Raw genomic sequence first — 15,499 nt, 5'->3', positions numbered from 1 at the left:
GATGAAAATGGCGAGAAAATGAGAAGAAAATATGAAATAGAGAAGCAGCCGTGGCATATGCATGTACGCGTGCGCGCGCGAGCGAGCGAGCGACATACTGTGTATGTGTGTTTATATATGTATATACATATATATATATATATCTATATTTTTACTGTGTAGATATTTTTTGGTAACTTCTTACAATAATCCTATTAGATCAGTTAAGCATATACATATTATATATATATATTGTATACGTATATACAATATATGATATATATATATATGTTGTAAATATGAGAATAATAGCTGCAGAGAAAGCTTCTGCCCGTTATTACGATCCGAATATTTCGATCGGAGACAAACGAATCAAAATATTTTGTTCGCCATTTCAACAGAAACACTGGACTCTGTCACGATTAATAAGCTTCTTTGGTGACTCGCGATTTATTCGTGTTTCTTTCTCTGTCTTTGTGCCTGTATGCAAAGTATCGATACCGATCATGTTCTCTTTATTACTATTATTATTATAATTATTAAGTCTTGGAGATTGTTTAATGTGAAGGAAAGCCGGGGGTCATTACGTCGATACGTGAATCCACGTAACAGTGTAACAATAAAGACGAGAGCAAGTTGTATTCAATTTTACTTTATACTATATTCTATATTTATAATATTTATTACGTTTTTTCATATGTTGATGTAATAAAGTTTAGGTATATACTTTGCAACAGTTGCTTTTCTGCATTCTTGACCCACGGTGAGCTAGTTTCTGGGTAGAATTCGCCTTGTTTTTCCTCTGTTAACGTACTTCTTCATTATGCAAAGTGTATCCGGCACCTTTTTGTGATCTAAGGTAAAAAGGAAAGGAAAACGTTAATTACAACTAAGTTCGAAGTTTTATTATCTGTTCTTGGCCTTTTACGTATGTAAACACGTGTAAATAATGTTTTATCGATGACAGTAAAACTCTTCGTCGAGGCGGACACTCGATCCTGCTAATTCCTATACGAGATCTAACTAGAAAGGCTTCCCGCGTTCTCATCTATATTGCGATTAAATATTTTTCTATATGTACATTGCGTGTCTGTTAATAGAGAGAGAGAGAGAGAGAGAGAGAGAGAGAGAGAGAGAGAGAGAGAGAGAGAGAGAGAGAGAGAGAGAGAGAGAGAGAGAGAGAGAGAGAGAGAGAGAGAGAGAGAGAGAGAGAGAGAGAGAAAGAGAGAGAGAGAGAGAGAGAGAGGTTTAAGGCGATTCGTCAGGTAAGTCTGATTTTAGATACGAATAATTTTATACAAGTAGATCGCGCTGTTTAGCTCTGTTTAAGAAAGAATTCTCGGAATTGTTCAGTAAGCGAGGCAATTTATAATAAAAGCATCTGAAACAGTAAATCTTGGGTTCTTTATTCCCTATGCAACTCTCCCATCGATTAAAAATTCAATTTCACGTCGTTGTGTCGATATTAACTTCGATTTTCATTCCATCCCCCATCGACGTTCTTCCTCGCACTGATCCTTGACATCTTTCAGACATGTATAGACAAAATTTTCAAGTAAAACTTTCCGGGAAATTTTTCACGTTTATTAACTCTCCTTGATACGCTAAAAATGAAGATTTTCCGAAACTTTTATTAAAATCGATCATATTTGAAGTTCCAAGAGGCAAGTATTCGTCGTTCATCATCTTCGATACCCATTCACGAATTGGTTAAGTAAAGTATAACAAAATTTATCTTAAAATCTAGATATTTCACTAAATTACAAATATTTTGTTCCTTTGAATAAAAAGAGAACTGTTTTTCGAAGAATCGTTGTAATAAATATACAAAAACAATATGGCGGGTCCTGCAGCCGAGAAAAAGAGGGTCGTGACCGGTCCAGGCACTTCCGGCGAAGGCGACGCACTTCCCAAGAAGAAAAGGCCGCAACGATTCGATTTCGGCAAACGATGGCACCGATTCCGTGTTTTAACACCGAATTCCGCGATCCTACGCGGTTCGTACGCGATGACAGACGGCCATTTCAAGTACAGAAGTCGTGGCCGTCAAGCTGCGCCGGCATCGATCGTAGCTATAGTCTATGGACGCTTGTTCGAACCGAAAGAATGGGCAAAGGAATACGTGGACCAAGTACTAGAGTATGGCGACAAGGTGTTTCGCACCAGCGTGATGAGGAATCACGTGAAGGACAACGAGTACATGAAGGCCAATCTGGTCTATCCGGAATTCTACATCTCTACCTACAAAGTCCTAGTTTGCGTGGAAGAAACGGGAATTTATGGAAACTTGTTCAGCGAAACCGTAGGCTGCCCAGATTTCGCCGATGGACTGCAGAAATTCTTCGAGAGTAACGACGCAGGAGTGATCACAGCACAGGGAACTTCGATGGCCATGTGGCGTCATCCTGAAATCGGCTTCCTGTTCTTCGATCCGGCACCCTGCGACGAAGATGGCGTTCATCATCCAGACGGAGTGGCCTGTGTCATGAGGTTCAAATGTCTCAACGATATCCGTGATCATTTCCTCAAGAGCATGGACCAGAAGTACGACTCCAGGTATTGCATCGACAAGGTGACGGTGCTGAAGGTGATCGAGGTAGGTCGCGGATACGTGGACCGAATTCCGAGTAGCAGTCGTCTGACCGTGGACAAAAGCGTCCTGAGGACCATCAACCCCGTTGACATCGACGAGAACAAAATGGACTGCACGAAACCGGTACCGAAGGGAGACAAGCTGAAGGCTGTCACGGCAGCCAAGATCCATAAAGAACCTCTGTCGATCACCATTTCGAATTACAGCATCGACAAACGTTTCGCGACTGACCCACTGGTAGATCAGAACAATTTTGACACCGGTTACACCTACGAGAACATGCACGTGAACGTGCCATCGACGTTCAGGGAACTTTCTGGACAGATGGCGATCCTTCACGGGTTAACCCACGAGCACAGCGAGATGTACAAAGGCAAAGGCGCGCAGAACGTGGCAAACTGCGTGATGGCTATCGCCATGAAGAAGGTCCACCCTGTGAAGACCTGGCTGAGGCCCAAACTGGACGAAATACTGGCTCTGGGAGACACGGTGTACGCCGATGTGAAGTCTGCCAAGCCGATGATGAGGAATATGACTGCTCCTGATTTAAACGACATAGAAATCGAGGTGGAGGGGAGGAAGCTAGCCATAGACGTGGATTTAATTACAGTCACCGGTACGATCTCTTCTAAGATCCCAACGGTGCTGAACTTGAGACAAGCGTTGGAAGAGTTCTTCCTGGTCAACACGGAAGGAGTAATCGAGTCGTCCTCCATGTCCGTGGCGATCTGGAGTCAGGATGACTGTTTCTACATGTTCGATCCCCGTCAGTGTGACATGATTGGCGTGAGGATTCGAGAGGAGAAGGGTGGGAAGGGCGCGAAGGCCGAGAACTCGCAACGAAAGAAGGGAAACTGCTGTGTGATAAGGTTCCCTAACACCGACGCCTTGGGTGCTTTATTCCTGAAGAACATGGAACACGCGAAGAAGAATGATCGTTTTACCATCAGACACATTACCATCGTGGATGACATTCCTGGGACCAGGACGTGGCACGATTTCCAGCCAGGATCACCCGGCGAGACGTGGGTTCTTCAGGGTACTATATCGAACGAGGACGAAGAAGAATTCGAAGACGAGACTCGAGGAATTCAGGGACTGGCTATGCCAGTGGTGGCTCTGATCGCTGCCAAAGAGACGGCACCCCAAAAGTGGACCAGCGAGACTGTCGATACCGTGGTTCGAGAAGGAGACGCGTACTATAGCTGGTGTAACCCAGTGCTCGAAGTGGGCGAGGATGTCGAGCGATACTTCTTCGTGCCGAACCTGAAGAAGAACCTGTACTTCAAGAACAGGAAAGTGAAGATCGACGTAGAAGAAGGCACGATCGTCGGAGACCTGACTTCGTCAGCTGGTAGCGACGTTCCGAATCTGGACGCAGCCCTGAAGCAGTTCTTCGAAGAGCATCAATACGGTATCGTGGGCGTGAAGAACATGAGCGTAGCCGTGTGGAAAGTGGAAGAACAGGTGAAGGAAAAGGACGAAATGGTCCCGCAGAACGTGTACTATTGTTTCGATCCTCATCCCCGGAACAAGGAGGGTCTGTGGTCGATCGAGGAGGAGGAGGAACTAAACGCAGCCTGCGTGATTAGAACCTTGGACCCGTCCGTCTTGGCGAAGATAATAGAGACGAATGCTGGTCAGGATCCAGAATCCGGAAACGAATTCTCGATTCATAATACGAAGGTGGTCTCGATTGGGTCCGAGATGACCGAGGAAGAAATCGAAGCGGACAAGCAGGTCCCGGTGAAGCCTGACCTGCACAATTATCACAACATGGGGGATACCGGCGCCATTTTATTGGGCAGCTTCAACCAGGCTAACGAGGTGATGTTCAAGAGACACACCAGGGACAAGCAACAAGCTGGAAGCGCTTTGGCAACTTTGGGAATGACCAAGCTCTACAACCCCCACTTGTGGTACAGGGAAGTGGTCGATGACATTCTCAAGATAGGTGACAAAATCACCGCTGACAACCTGGAGAATCTCGCAGAAGGAGGTGAGACGGAAGAGGAGGCGCCAAGGACTTACCTTATTCCCAGTGAAATCAGCGAGGATTTCGCTGTTGGAGTGAATCGGATATACGTCAGCCTGGAAGAAGAAACGGCTACCGGCAAGATGACCGACTTGGCAACGCAGCTGGAAACTTTCTTCGAGACGAACGTAATGGGTATATTCAGACAGGACAATATCATGATGCCCATTTGGAGAGAGGCCGACGCGTTCTTCACGATGGATCCAAAAGGAAGGGACTCCAGGGGAGAACCTCGAGACAAAGATGGCGCGGCTGCAGTGATGTGGTTTACCGACATTCCGTCATTGGCCGCAGCGATTCAGGCTGTTGCCACTGGCGAAGACTATGTCCTGGACGTTGTCACTTTAGACAACGCTTACGAGACGCGAGTGGCTGAAGAGGAACGTCAGACGAAGCCTAGTTCCGGAGATAATCCGTGGTATCATTTCACCAAGATGACTGACGGCGTGTGGAGCATCGATGGCACGATTGGCATGGGGGACATGAAGTTCGAGAAGGTCAACCGGAACAACCAAGCCGCTGCCATTGCTGTGATGGCCATCGTCTTCGCGAAGGTGTACGAGCCGAGGTACTGGACGCAGGATGTGCTCGACCAGGTCATAGTCACCGGGGACAAATTGCACTCCAAGTGCGTGGAGAGACTCGGAGAAGGAGTCACTCCGAGGATCAACGAAATCATGACAGAGTTCTTCCTTTCTACTCGTCGGATTAATTTGAGCATCAACGACTGCGTCGAGGCTGGAAGCTTGACTGCCAAGCCACCGAAAGTTCAAGATCTCAGGACTGGGATTACTAACTTCTTTTCCAAATATAAATCGGGAGCATTGACAGTCGGTAGGGACAGGAACATAGCCATTTGGAAGTTCAATAGCGCCTATTACGCTCTGATACCCGACTGGGCGACCACCAAAGACGAGACCACGCTAGTGAGACCTAAAGTGCTACGTTTTGTCAACCTTGACACTTTCATAGAATACCTCCAGAACTTCCTGGGAAGCGAAGGGGACTACGAAATGATCGCCATCGACGTAGTCAATTGGAACAAGCTTCCCCCATGGAAGTTCGATCCCAGTTCCGCCGTTCGTCCTTCGAACCTGCCTCCTCTGAATGCCTATAGGAGAGTTCACGGCGAAGCTCGAGCGATTCTAAGGGGTAGTTACCACCAGGGTGACGAGATCTTCCCGGAGATGCTACGGAACAAGCAAGGAGCTGCCAATTGCGTGGTCGCTCTAGGGATGTCCGTGGTGAAGAATCCGGTTACTTGGACGAAGAAGACGATGGACGAGATTCTGGCGATTGGTACCAACGTTCACAGGGAAACGCAGAAGGCCAAGCCAACGATAGTCCGCGTTAAACCGAAGGACATCATCAGAGTGTTCTACGTGGGAGTTAACATCCTCACAGCCGACATAGAGTCAGCTACGGTAGCTGGTATAGTATCGATTCCCCCACCAGAACCAGAAGACAAGAAGAAGAAGAAGAAGAAAGGACGAGGTCAAAGACGAGCCAGGGGCAGGAGGACCAGGAGCAGGAGACCTCAGAGGATTCGAGCTCCACCTCCGCCGCCGATCCTCCTCGAACAGGGCGTACCTCTGTTCTTCGAGAACAACCGTGCAGGGATTCTGGTGACCGATCGTGGCGCGGTGGCCATCTGGAAGGATATGGGAGTCTATTTCATGTACGACCCTCATGCACGTAGCGATCAGGGCTTGCCCGACTTCTATGGCACCTCTTGCGTCATGTGGTTCGCTTGCATAGAGCCTCTTTACGAAGTTCTGTTCGCCAACATCGACGAGCAGGAGAAGTATGGTCGCTACGAGCTCTGCAGGGTTATCATCAGGACTGCCATGATCGAACCTTTGCCTTGTCCCGCTGGCTTCAGACCTTTCTTCGATTGCACGGCTCCGCCGATTCCGATCACCTTCATGAAGATGAACACTACGCTGGACGTGGAGACAGTGACGGAATACAATATCGTGGACGAGGAGCTCAGTGTCCTTCGCGGTACTCTGCACATGCATCATCGAATCTGGAGTACAGACAGAAGAGGCTTCCAGAGCACTGCGATCGCAGCTGTAGCCATTGTCGTGGGTCTTCTGCACGTGCCTTCTACTTGGACACCCGAGCTAATCGACGCCATTTTGAGATACGGGGACCTGCTGCACTCGGACAGCGTTCGGGCTACTCACCCAGGGAACAGGAATTTATCCCCCAGCGAATTACTCACCGTCTTCATCGTGGGTGACTTTAGAGCTACTATACATTTTCCGATCAAACTGCGCCGGGATACTGCACACGACCAATATGGCGGTCGCGGTGATGCAACACTACGGGAAGTTTTACTTGTTCGATCCCTGCGCGAGGAACGACCAGGGCAGGCCCAGTTTCGATGGGGCAGCCTGTGTCATGAAGTGCGAGAGTATAATGAAGATGGCCACGGTGTTTGTGACGAATTGCAACCTAAAGACACCGAACGTGTACACTCTGAACGCCGTGAACGTGTTGAGTTTGTACTTCTTCTCCGACGCGAAGACCGGATGCCCGCCTAAGTGTATACAATGACAATGCAAGATCCTAATTTTTGTATCGTTTTCAGCCCGAAGCGAAAAATTGGTCCCGACGTTATATCGTAATAAAGTTCCAGTATGTTTCTCGAGCGTGACGTTGTTCGTTTGGTATTTATGATTAATTAATTCGAGTTTGACGAAGTCCACGATGAAGCGAATCGAATAATGGAGCTATTAACGATAGCAGAACGTTGAGGTGGGTCGTAATTGTTGAAGAAAAACAAGCATTCTCAGAAGACTAGTACTTTTTATTCAACTTTCAATCCATTCTTCGCTTACTCTCTCCTGATTCGACCTGACGCGTCGCTTTCGCGACTCCACGATGGATAATCTCTCTACAATCGTAGCAAAAATGTACCCTGTATTACGTGTTAAGCCGTTCTTTGTCCGAAAATCGGTCAGTGGTTCAAGCTAACCCTGCGGAATCTAGCCACGACCTGAAGCGGTTCTGCTCGTGTAAGCTTGGCTCGAAACGGAAGTTGCGTCTCGGGCGGCCATTTTGATTTCGGTGCAAAGAACGGGCAAGCAGTAGGTGAAACAGACAATGAATCCACGCGGTCGACAACATTCTCAAATTGCTAATTTTATTTATAGGTTTCTTTATGACACAAATCACTTTTAGCATCTACAATGAGTAGGAGTACAGGCTATACGAGAATGAATTTGATACAGATCACTTATTTAGTGTAAATACAATGTATCCTCTTCAATTACACGCTATATAAACTAGATACTTAGAAAACACTGTACAACGCAGCTGAGAACTGTCGGTGATACTTTACAATATGTTACAAGCACTCCTTGAAGCGAGACGAGCCTAACCGCGCCGGAACCACCTTCCTTTTCCCATCCTCGAGGAAAAGCAAGAGCACGGTTCGCCAATCGGCCACGGCCAGGGCGTTCCCGAGTGACTCTTCGTATGACGTCTCACGCGGTCTGTAGGCCGTGTTTACAAGCGGATCCCGGAAGCTATTCCACACGTCTGCGATCGCTTTCGTCGACGATCACTTTGTTCCATAACCACGAGAACTTGGAACCTCTCGGATCGCCCTCATCTCTCACGGTGAAACGTCACACTCGGTGAGAATAGCTTCCTCGTCCCTGACCACTCGTGGGGACCACGACGGACCCTCGTGACGTCGTCTCGTTCCTCTCAAAGTGAATTAACGCCGAGTTACACGGGCAGAATGTTTGAATAACCGATAGCTCGGTGGTCTGACTCGGTAAAAGATCGTTCTGACTCTCGACGCGTTTCCCGGAGGACTCGTCTTCCGACCGCGTAGATCGTGGCCGATCTTGAATCTCATACGTCGCGTTCAGGGTTCGTCTTTTCGAAGAATCGTATACGGAGAACGAATCGGCGAGTCCTCGAGCGTTTGGACGCTAGTCAGGACGATTTCGTGGACACGTCCACCGCGATACAAGGATTATTCTGTTCGATGCAACGTCGACGTGCGAGGAAATGCGTTTAAATGCTTGTCTATCTGGCGTAGAGCCGAGCACCGTCGTTCGTACGATCTCTGCCCCCGCAACTCGGCTCGCACAGCAGTCATCAACGTCTCACGCACACACGCACGCGCTCGGCCAACACGCACACGCATACACGCACATACACACACGCGGAATAATACATCATCGCACGGCTTAACGAGTCTTTTCTTTGTGGCTAACGTCTGTCAGTACAATCGGTAGTCCTCCTTTTCTCGCTCGCTCTATCTCTCTTCCTCTCTCGCGCTCGTTCCGTGAACCGCTGGTCGTCCTTGCCCGTACTCGCTCGTTTGACGCCTCGTCCGCTCGATCGGCCCTCGATCCGCCGCCATTCCCATTGTTCTATCCCTCGCCTCTGTATTCTCTTGGTCTTACACACGATTTACAAGAAGAGTCTTCGAGACGGCGGTTCAATTTTTTACTTTAAGTAATACCTCGATAGAATAATTCGGGACAGTATCGAACACCTATACAGATCGGTGGTCTATTTACGGATAAAATCGTGAAAGATCGGCAGAAGATACGAGTATCTTTGACAAAGTTATTCACGGTCGAGATCTTTGACGTTCGCTGACCAGGTGTCGAGATGTTATCGGAACACAATGCTTCGTTTGGATAAAATAAACTGATTTACGACAAATTGACAGGTCTGATGACTATCGTATCAAGTCGTGATTGCGACTGCAGGTGTTCGTTCCAAAACGACACCGACCAACGAACGCGAGTACCAAAGAGAATCGCGACCGTAAATAGACGTAAATAGAAATGACCGCGACGGTACCGCGATGGTACCCCCTGGATGTATCGAAGCATCGACGAAGGCCGCGTGTCTCGCGATGGTTCGTCCAAGTGTGATGAACCTTGGACCAACCCTGGGGATTATTAGGAAGCGTTTATTAGTCCGAGCGCGGTAGCCGGATCGTGGCTGGATCTCGAAGAACCTTCGGGATTCGTGACGCTAGAATGCGAGGATCGCGTGCAGAGGCGTCCGATCGAGAGGGAACGAGGCAATGAAGGGAGAGAAGAACCGGTGGCCGAGGTAAAAACGCGGCAAAAGAACCAAGAGGCTTAGACCCGTGGTGAACGCGCAACAACCATTCTGGCACGACTGACAGAGGAGGCTTCGAGAGTTCGAAACGGATCGTAATCGTAAAAAAGTATTGTATTATATCGATAATATTGGCATGATGTCGTTATGGCACGTTCAGTTTAAATGTTCGGTTTGACGCGTGTTACATGCTTTCCTTTTTCTTTTATCTCACGTTCTCGCTACACAGGCATCGTGGTCGCTTCAGTTCAGTCGGGTTTTATCGAGAAGAAACGTGGAAACAGAAGGGGGCAGGGGGTACAACGCGTGGAAAAAAGGGGGGGAAATAAAGTGGAAAAAGGTGGGGAGAGAAAAAGAAAGAAGGGAAAAACCATTTCTTTAATGTTTCTTTTCGTTTCGCGCGCACACGTACACATGCATACAAACATACACACTCGTTCCCTCTGTTTTTCTTATTTTCTCCCTTCGACACGCTCGCGTGACTTCCACATCGCGGCATAACGCATCTCTTTTTCTATTTTCCTTCGCCTTCGACTTCTTCTTTTTCTTCGTCTTGTTCCTCCTCCTCTTCTTCTTCTTCTTCTTCTTCTTCTTCTTCTTCCTATTCCTCTTCGTCACAGTCCTCCATTGCACTTTCCCATTCGACGCAACAAATGCACCTTTAAAAAAACGTATCTCTATCTTATGTACACAAGAGCTGCTCTGCTAATGAAAACGCACGAGAAAAAGGGGGAAGAAAAATAATGTTCGATAGCTCGAAGGAGGGGGTTGACATTTTTCTCTTATCCAGCGCGTGCTTCGATTCTTCGTTTCCTTCTTCGCTCTGCTCCTCCTCCTCCTCTGATTTCCTTCACCTCTGTTCCAGGCCCCCTCGGCGGGAAGAGATTGCATCGAGGATTCACGCAGGACGCGTACGCGATGCAAAGGAAAGAAGCGTTTCGCAACGGCCTTTCATGAGAACAATTTCGCGGAATCGAATGGCGATCGACGTAATCGAGACTCGACCGAACGGAATAAATCCGCGTTCAACGCGTCGATCGCCAAGTTAAACGGAAAAAAAACGATCTTTAATTCGCAAATTAAAGCGATTATTCGCGATCGACGCGTCGAACGTACGAGGAAAAAGGTATTAAAAGAAATCGCGTGAAAATTAGCAATGTAAAACTGGAAATTACGCAACGATCAGCCTATTTCCTCTGCGCACTCCGCGAATAATCATCACCGTCTGCGAATCTCGATTACAATGCGAAAAGGAGATAACGAAGAAATAACAAAATGAAAGATACAAACGGAACGTCGTGATATACTCGCAGTCGTACGCGAAATCCTCGACTCGCTTCGCGCATTTGTTCCACGGTAACAAGAATTCAAAGAGAACGCAGAAGCGCGACTAATAAAAGAAAGGAAGAGAATCATAATAATAAAACGTAAAAGAAAAAAAAAAGAAAAAATAGCGAGCGCACGATCGACTAAAAATATTTCTCCCTTCTCTTTTAATCATTCCGCTATACAACAACAACGGTATTGCCGCTTAATTACACGTAAAACAACGCGTTATTACAATAGGACGGAAGGAGCACAGGGGTAACTCCAACCATCCGTGTGAACAGACATTTAGTCACGCCATAATCACAATCACCAAATAATATCGACGAGTTTCCAAATTTCCGCTATAAACACGCTCAAAAGATTTCGGGGGAGAGAGTGTCGCTCGACAGGTGACTCTCTTTTGTCCCTCGACTGGGGATCGTCGACTTCCGTTCTTTGCAAAAAATCAAGAAAATAAAAGACAATTAAACGAACGCAAAAAGAAAAAATAAAATTCCATTGATCTTCGTTGATCTTCATTTCATCGATCCCAAATCGAGGGACGTCGCGGGGACAAACTCGATTAGCTCTTCCGTTCTTCGTGGACGCGACGCGACACGTGGCGCGGGAAAATCGGAGAACGAATACGCAGAAGGGAAAGAAAAAGGAAAGAAAAAGTGGAAACGAAAAAATAAAAAGGAGGAAAATGAAAAGCAAGGACGGGAAAGGAGCGAGAGCAACGAATCAAGGGAAGAAGCGAACGCGCGAAGAAACGATCTTCGCTCGATCGGGACGACGCTCGATAAATAATGCAACGCGTTCGCTGTACTTGTCTCCACCCGGCTGGAGCCTCGATCGTGAACGATCGACGAAGAGGAACAGAGTCGAGCACACGTCTACCCTTTGGACACGTTTTAATGGAAGCTCTGGATCGCGCGTTCGACGCCAGAACAGTCTCGTCGTTATTGTCTTGGTCGATACAGTTCGAATGCGCGGGGGTGGCGCGTGCTCGCGCGCGTTCCTCCAGTCTTCTCCATTTCGCTTCTTGTCCCTGGATATTGACACTAACGCGAGAGGAACGTGGTCGAAAATCGAAGGGGATCGTTCACGATGGAGAAATCGTGGTCCGGTCGTCGAGTTCGGATAAGATTCCTGAGATTTGATCTAGATGGCTGGTTATTATTACGCGATGGAGGTAAGATGAGATGGGATGGGATAGGTTCGGTTTGCTCAACTGTCAATCGCGTCACGCTGTCGCGATTCCGCTGAAAACCGCGAGAAATGGGACGAGGGGGTGTAACGGTGAAGATGGACGAAACAAGGGGGCCTAAGTGAGCGGTTTCGCGGTTACAAAAAGAAGAGAAAAGAGACCTTACACGCTAATCAATCGCACAGTGTGTGTGTGTATAGACTTTTAAAAAAATAACAAATTACGTACAGAAGAATAGGTATTTTGACACCGTGAGGTCGAATAAAATGAACGACGAGAAATCGTCTCGTTCTCTCTCGCGTTCGGACGCATCGTCTCTCTTGCTCGCTTCTTCTTCTGCTTCTCGTCATCCTTACGTCGTCTTTCATTCTCTCGCACACGTATACATCGCATTTTCTTCATCCTTTCGTTCGTTCGTTCTTGCTTGCTCGTTTTACCTTTAGTTATACGTCTGCGGTATAATTACTTTATAGAATATAGTACCTGGCACAGGAACATGACCTCTCAGTCATTGGCATCACAACGTAACAAGGACTACAAGCTGTGTCACGCGCACTTTTATCGTCACCCTGTATGCGCCTTTCACCCATATCTCACCCTTTCACTCTCTCCCTTTCTCTCTCTCCCTCATACACACACACACACACGGATACTCGCATTCATAGGTACACGCAATCCTATCATCCACGACTGACTCTCTCCCTCTCGCGTTCTCCGACACACGAACTGGCAATCTTGCTCTCTCGAGTGGGTGACTACAGCCAGACACTTGGTCCTGAGTATTTCTGCATCGTATTCTCATCCGCTTTCCTCGTTTCTCATTCGTTTGTTCGCTTTGTCCGTACATATATTCGTTCACTCTTTCGTTCGTTACACGCGATAACGTCCTTCTACCCCAGTTCCCTCAATTCACGTCGACTCCGGACACTGGGTTTGCCCCGGGCGAACGAACATCTCGAGGCTGGACACGATTACCCGAGGAACCAGCAAATTTCCTCAGCTTCCTCCCTCCTGTCGCCGATTGAAGCCACCTTCCACTGTCGAAGACGATCCTCTTCCGTCTCTTCTCGCGGTCTTCCCTTCCGACGACCACCTCGAACCTCCCGCTCCCTCGGTCCGACTACAAACCTCTGTTTCCTCCTCCATCGTGGTACCATCCTCCTGCTCCACTCTCAGCCCGCACTTCCAACCCTCGAGGATCCCAACGAAGAACGACAACAACAAGAGCCAGTAGCACCCCGCCGCTCCCTGCGTGCCCGTGCTCGCCCGGATCGCGACAGTAACCGTTCCTATCGTCCAGCACCTCGTCTGTTCAACACGTACACGGACCCTGTTGACGACACACGCGGTGGCAGCAACAGCCTTGTCATGTGGTTCCGGCCGGGGCTACGTAACACTGATCGCCGGGTTAGACGTGCCCGACGGCGCCGACACCACTTCACTCTTTATACACTGTCCGGTCAGTTGGTTCACGCTAAGGGGATTGTTGATATCGTGGGGATTGGTGCCGACCGGGTTACGGTGCGGCGGCGGCGGTTGCACCGGCTGATTGTGCGGCTGGCTGGTCGGGTTGGACAGGGGCGGAGGCGGCACCGGGGGCGTCAGAGGACAGGGACACGGGCTGGCCAGGCTCGAGGGCGACGGTAACACCAGTGACGGGCTAGCCAGACTAGACAACGCGGACAAACCCCCGGGACTGCTCAGGGACTCGTCCTCCTCGGGAGTGCCTGCCTCCCCCACGCTGCCGAGGTTGTCCTCCGAATGATCGTCCTCGCCTTCGCCGTCCGCTTCGCCGTCGCCGTCTCCTCCCTCCCCCATGTATCTGATACATTTCTTCTTACGTCTGCGAACAAGCGGTCCGAGATTAGCTTTTAACGCTCCGGGAGCTTTAGGGTTAGGTGGTGGAGTGTGGTTACGTAAAGTCTAGGGACCTCGAACGTTGCTTCCGTTTCATCCCTTCTCGTATCTTTTTCATTTTTAAATTCGTCGCAATCATCACGAATCATTAGCTATGAAACGTCATAGGGTACAGAAGCGACGTTCGAAGCTACCCGTGGAAGGTTACATCCAGAAGTATTATACCAACTAAAAGAACATGCGGTCACTCGTGGTCGTAGCAGAACTAACCGCGCAGACATCTTCGTTTCAGAGATCGGTGCACTTTTCCTTTGTTTCTCGCGATTTTCCGATCGAATATCGCGAAAGCCTTCGTTAACACGCTCGTTGCCGAGTCTTTGATCGAGTGTCGGATCTACGAGTTTTCCGAGTCTGTGACGAACGGTGGAATTGGTTAACGAACGTGTTAAGAAACGAGACAAGTCCGTTGATCGCGAACGAACGATTGGTCAGATCTCTGCGCGGCTAGTCTTGGTATCTTATTCTTCGACACGGAATCACTCGCTGCAAATGCCATGCTCAAAAAGTTCATAATGGGCATAAGGGTGGGCGGGTGGGGTTGTTGGATAGGTGCAGACGCAGTTTTGATCCGCAGGCGAGAACTACGTGTCCCGAGCAGCGTTTAACGATGTTTCGTATCGCGTCTTCCGGAAAACGATCGCGGAATCACGCTGCGAAAAAGGCCCGCGGGACAGTCTACGAATTTTTTCCCGTTTTTCCTTCGTTTCTTTTTCTCTTTTCTTTACTTTATTTCTTTTCTCTCTAGACGAAGAAAGTCGCGAAAGTGCCCGCGTGAATCAATGCGATCAATGTTACGTGGAACTTGGAACTTTCATCAGCGAAGTGGCACGCTCTCTTTCTGTCTTTCTCGATCGATCACGGCAAAATCTTTTTTCTTTTTTCTTCTATTTCTTTTTTCTTTTTTTCCTTTTTTTAATCCTTTTCTTTGCTTTTTCTCGTTTGCCCGACTTGCATGGAAGAAAATGAACGGAAATGAAAAATGGAAACGAACAGAAAGAAAAAAGAGAGACGACAACCGATCGTACTGCGCTTCTCGACCGCGAGAAATCTTTCTTCCTTCGTTGAATCGAAACGCGAAACGAGAAAGGACATGTACATCTCTGTACGATTTTTGCTACTGCAAAGTTCCCGAAAAGTGAGCCCGACCGACCTCGTGTGCTAACTGCATCGCAGTCGAGACATCTATCGCTCTGCCATTGGCTCTCATTATTCATCTCTTAGCCAGTTAATCGTTTCTTTTCTTTTTTTTTTTTTCTTTTTTCTTTTCTCTCGTGTGTTCGGTACGTGAAGAAAATATATCACGGTTATTCGGGGCAGGACGTCAACTGTTCGCAGGCACGTCTGGATTCAAAAA

General features: G+C 48.1%; 2 protein-coding genes across 4 annotated transcripts in view; one reads left to right on the top strand and one right to left on the bottom strand.

Moving 5' to 3' along the window:
* Positions 1-1,816: 1,816 nt before the first annotated feature.
* Positions 1,817-7,169, top strand: LOC108549597 (uncharacterized). Its single transcript, XM_017903067.1, is given in 2 exon segments — positions 1,817-6,871; positions 6,873-7,169. Coding segments are annotated over 2 exon segments (5,352 nt in total).
* A 4,006-nt stretch (positions 7,170-11,175) lies between these two features.
* LOC108549651 (protein pangolin, isoforms A/H/I/S) overlaps positions 11,176-15,499 on the bottom strand; it is a 259,130-nt gene continuing 254,806 nt past the window's right edge. For 2 of the 3 annotated variants that reach the window (XM_017903145.1, XM_017903146.1), the window contains exon 10: positions 11,176-14,071. In XM_017903145.1, the coding sequence (XP_017758634.1) occupies positions 13,615-14,071 (457 nt within the window). In that variant the 3' untranslated portion in view covers positions 11,176-13,614. The remainder of the gene's footprint in view (positions 14,072-15,499) is intronic. The other variant, XM_017903147.1, reaches the window with a different exon arrangement.

Source organism: Eufriesea mexicana, unplaced genomic scaffold, assembly GCF_001483705.2.
Source record: "Eufriesea mexicana isolate 0111107269 unplaced genomic scaffold, ASM148370v2 scaffold2119, whole genome shotgun sequence".
In the NCBI taxonomy this organism is placed as follows: Eukaryota; Metazoa; Arthropoda; class Insecta; order Hymenoptera; family Apidae; genus Eufriesea; species Eufriesea mexicana.
This window is presented reverse-complemented; position numbering and strand designations above follow the sequence as displayed.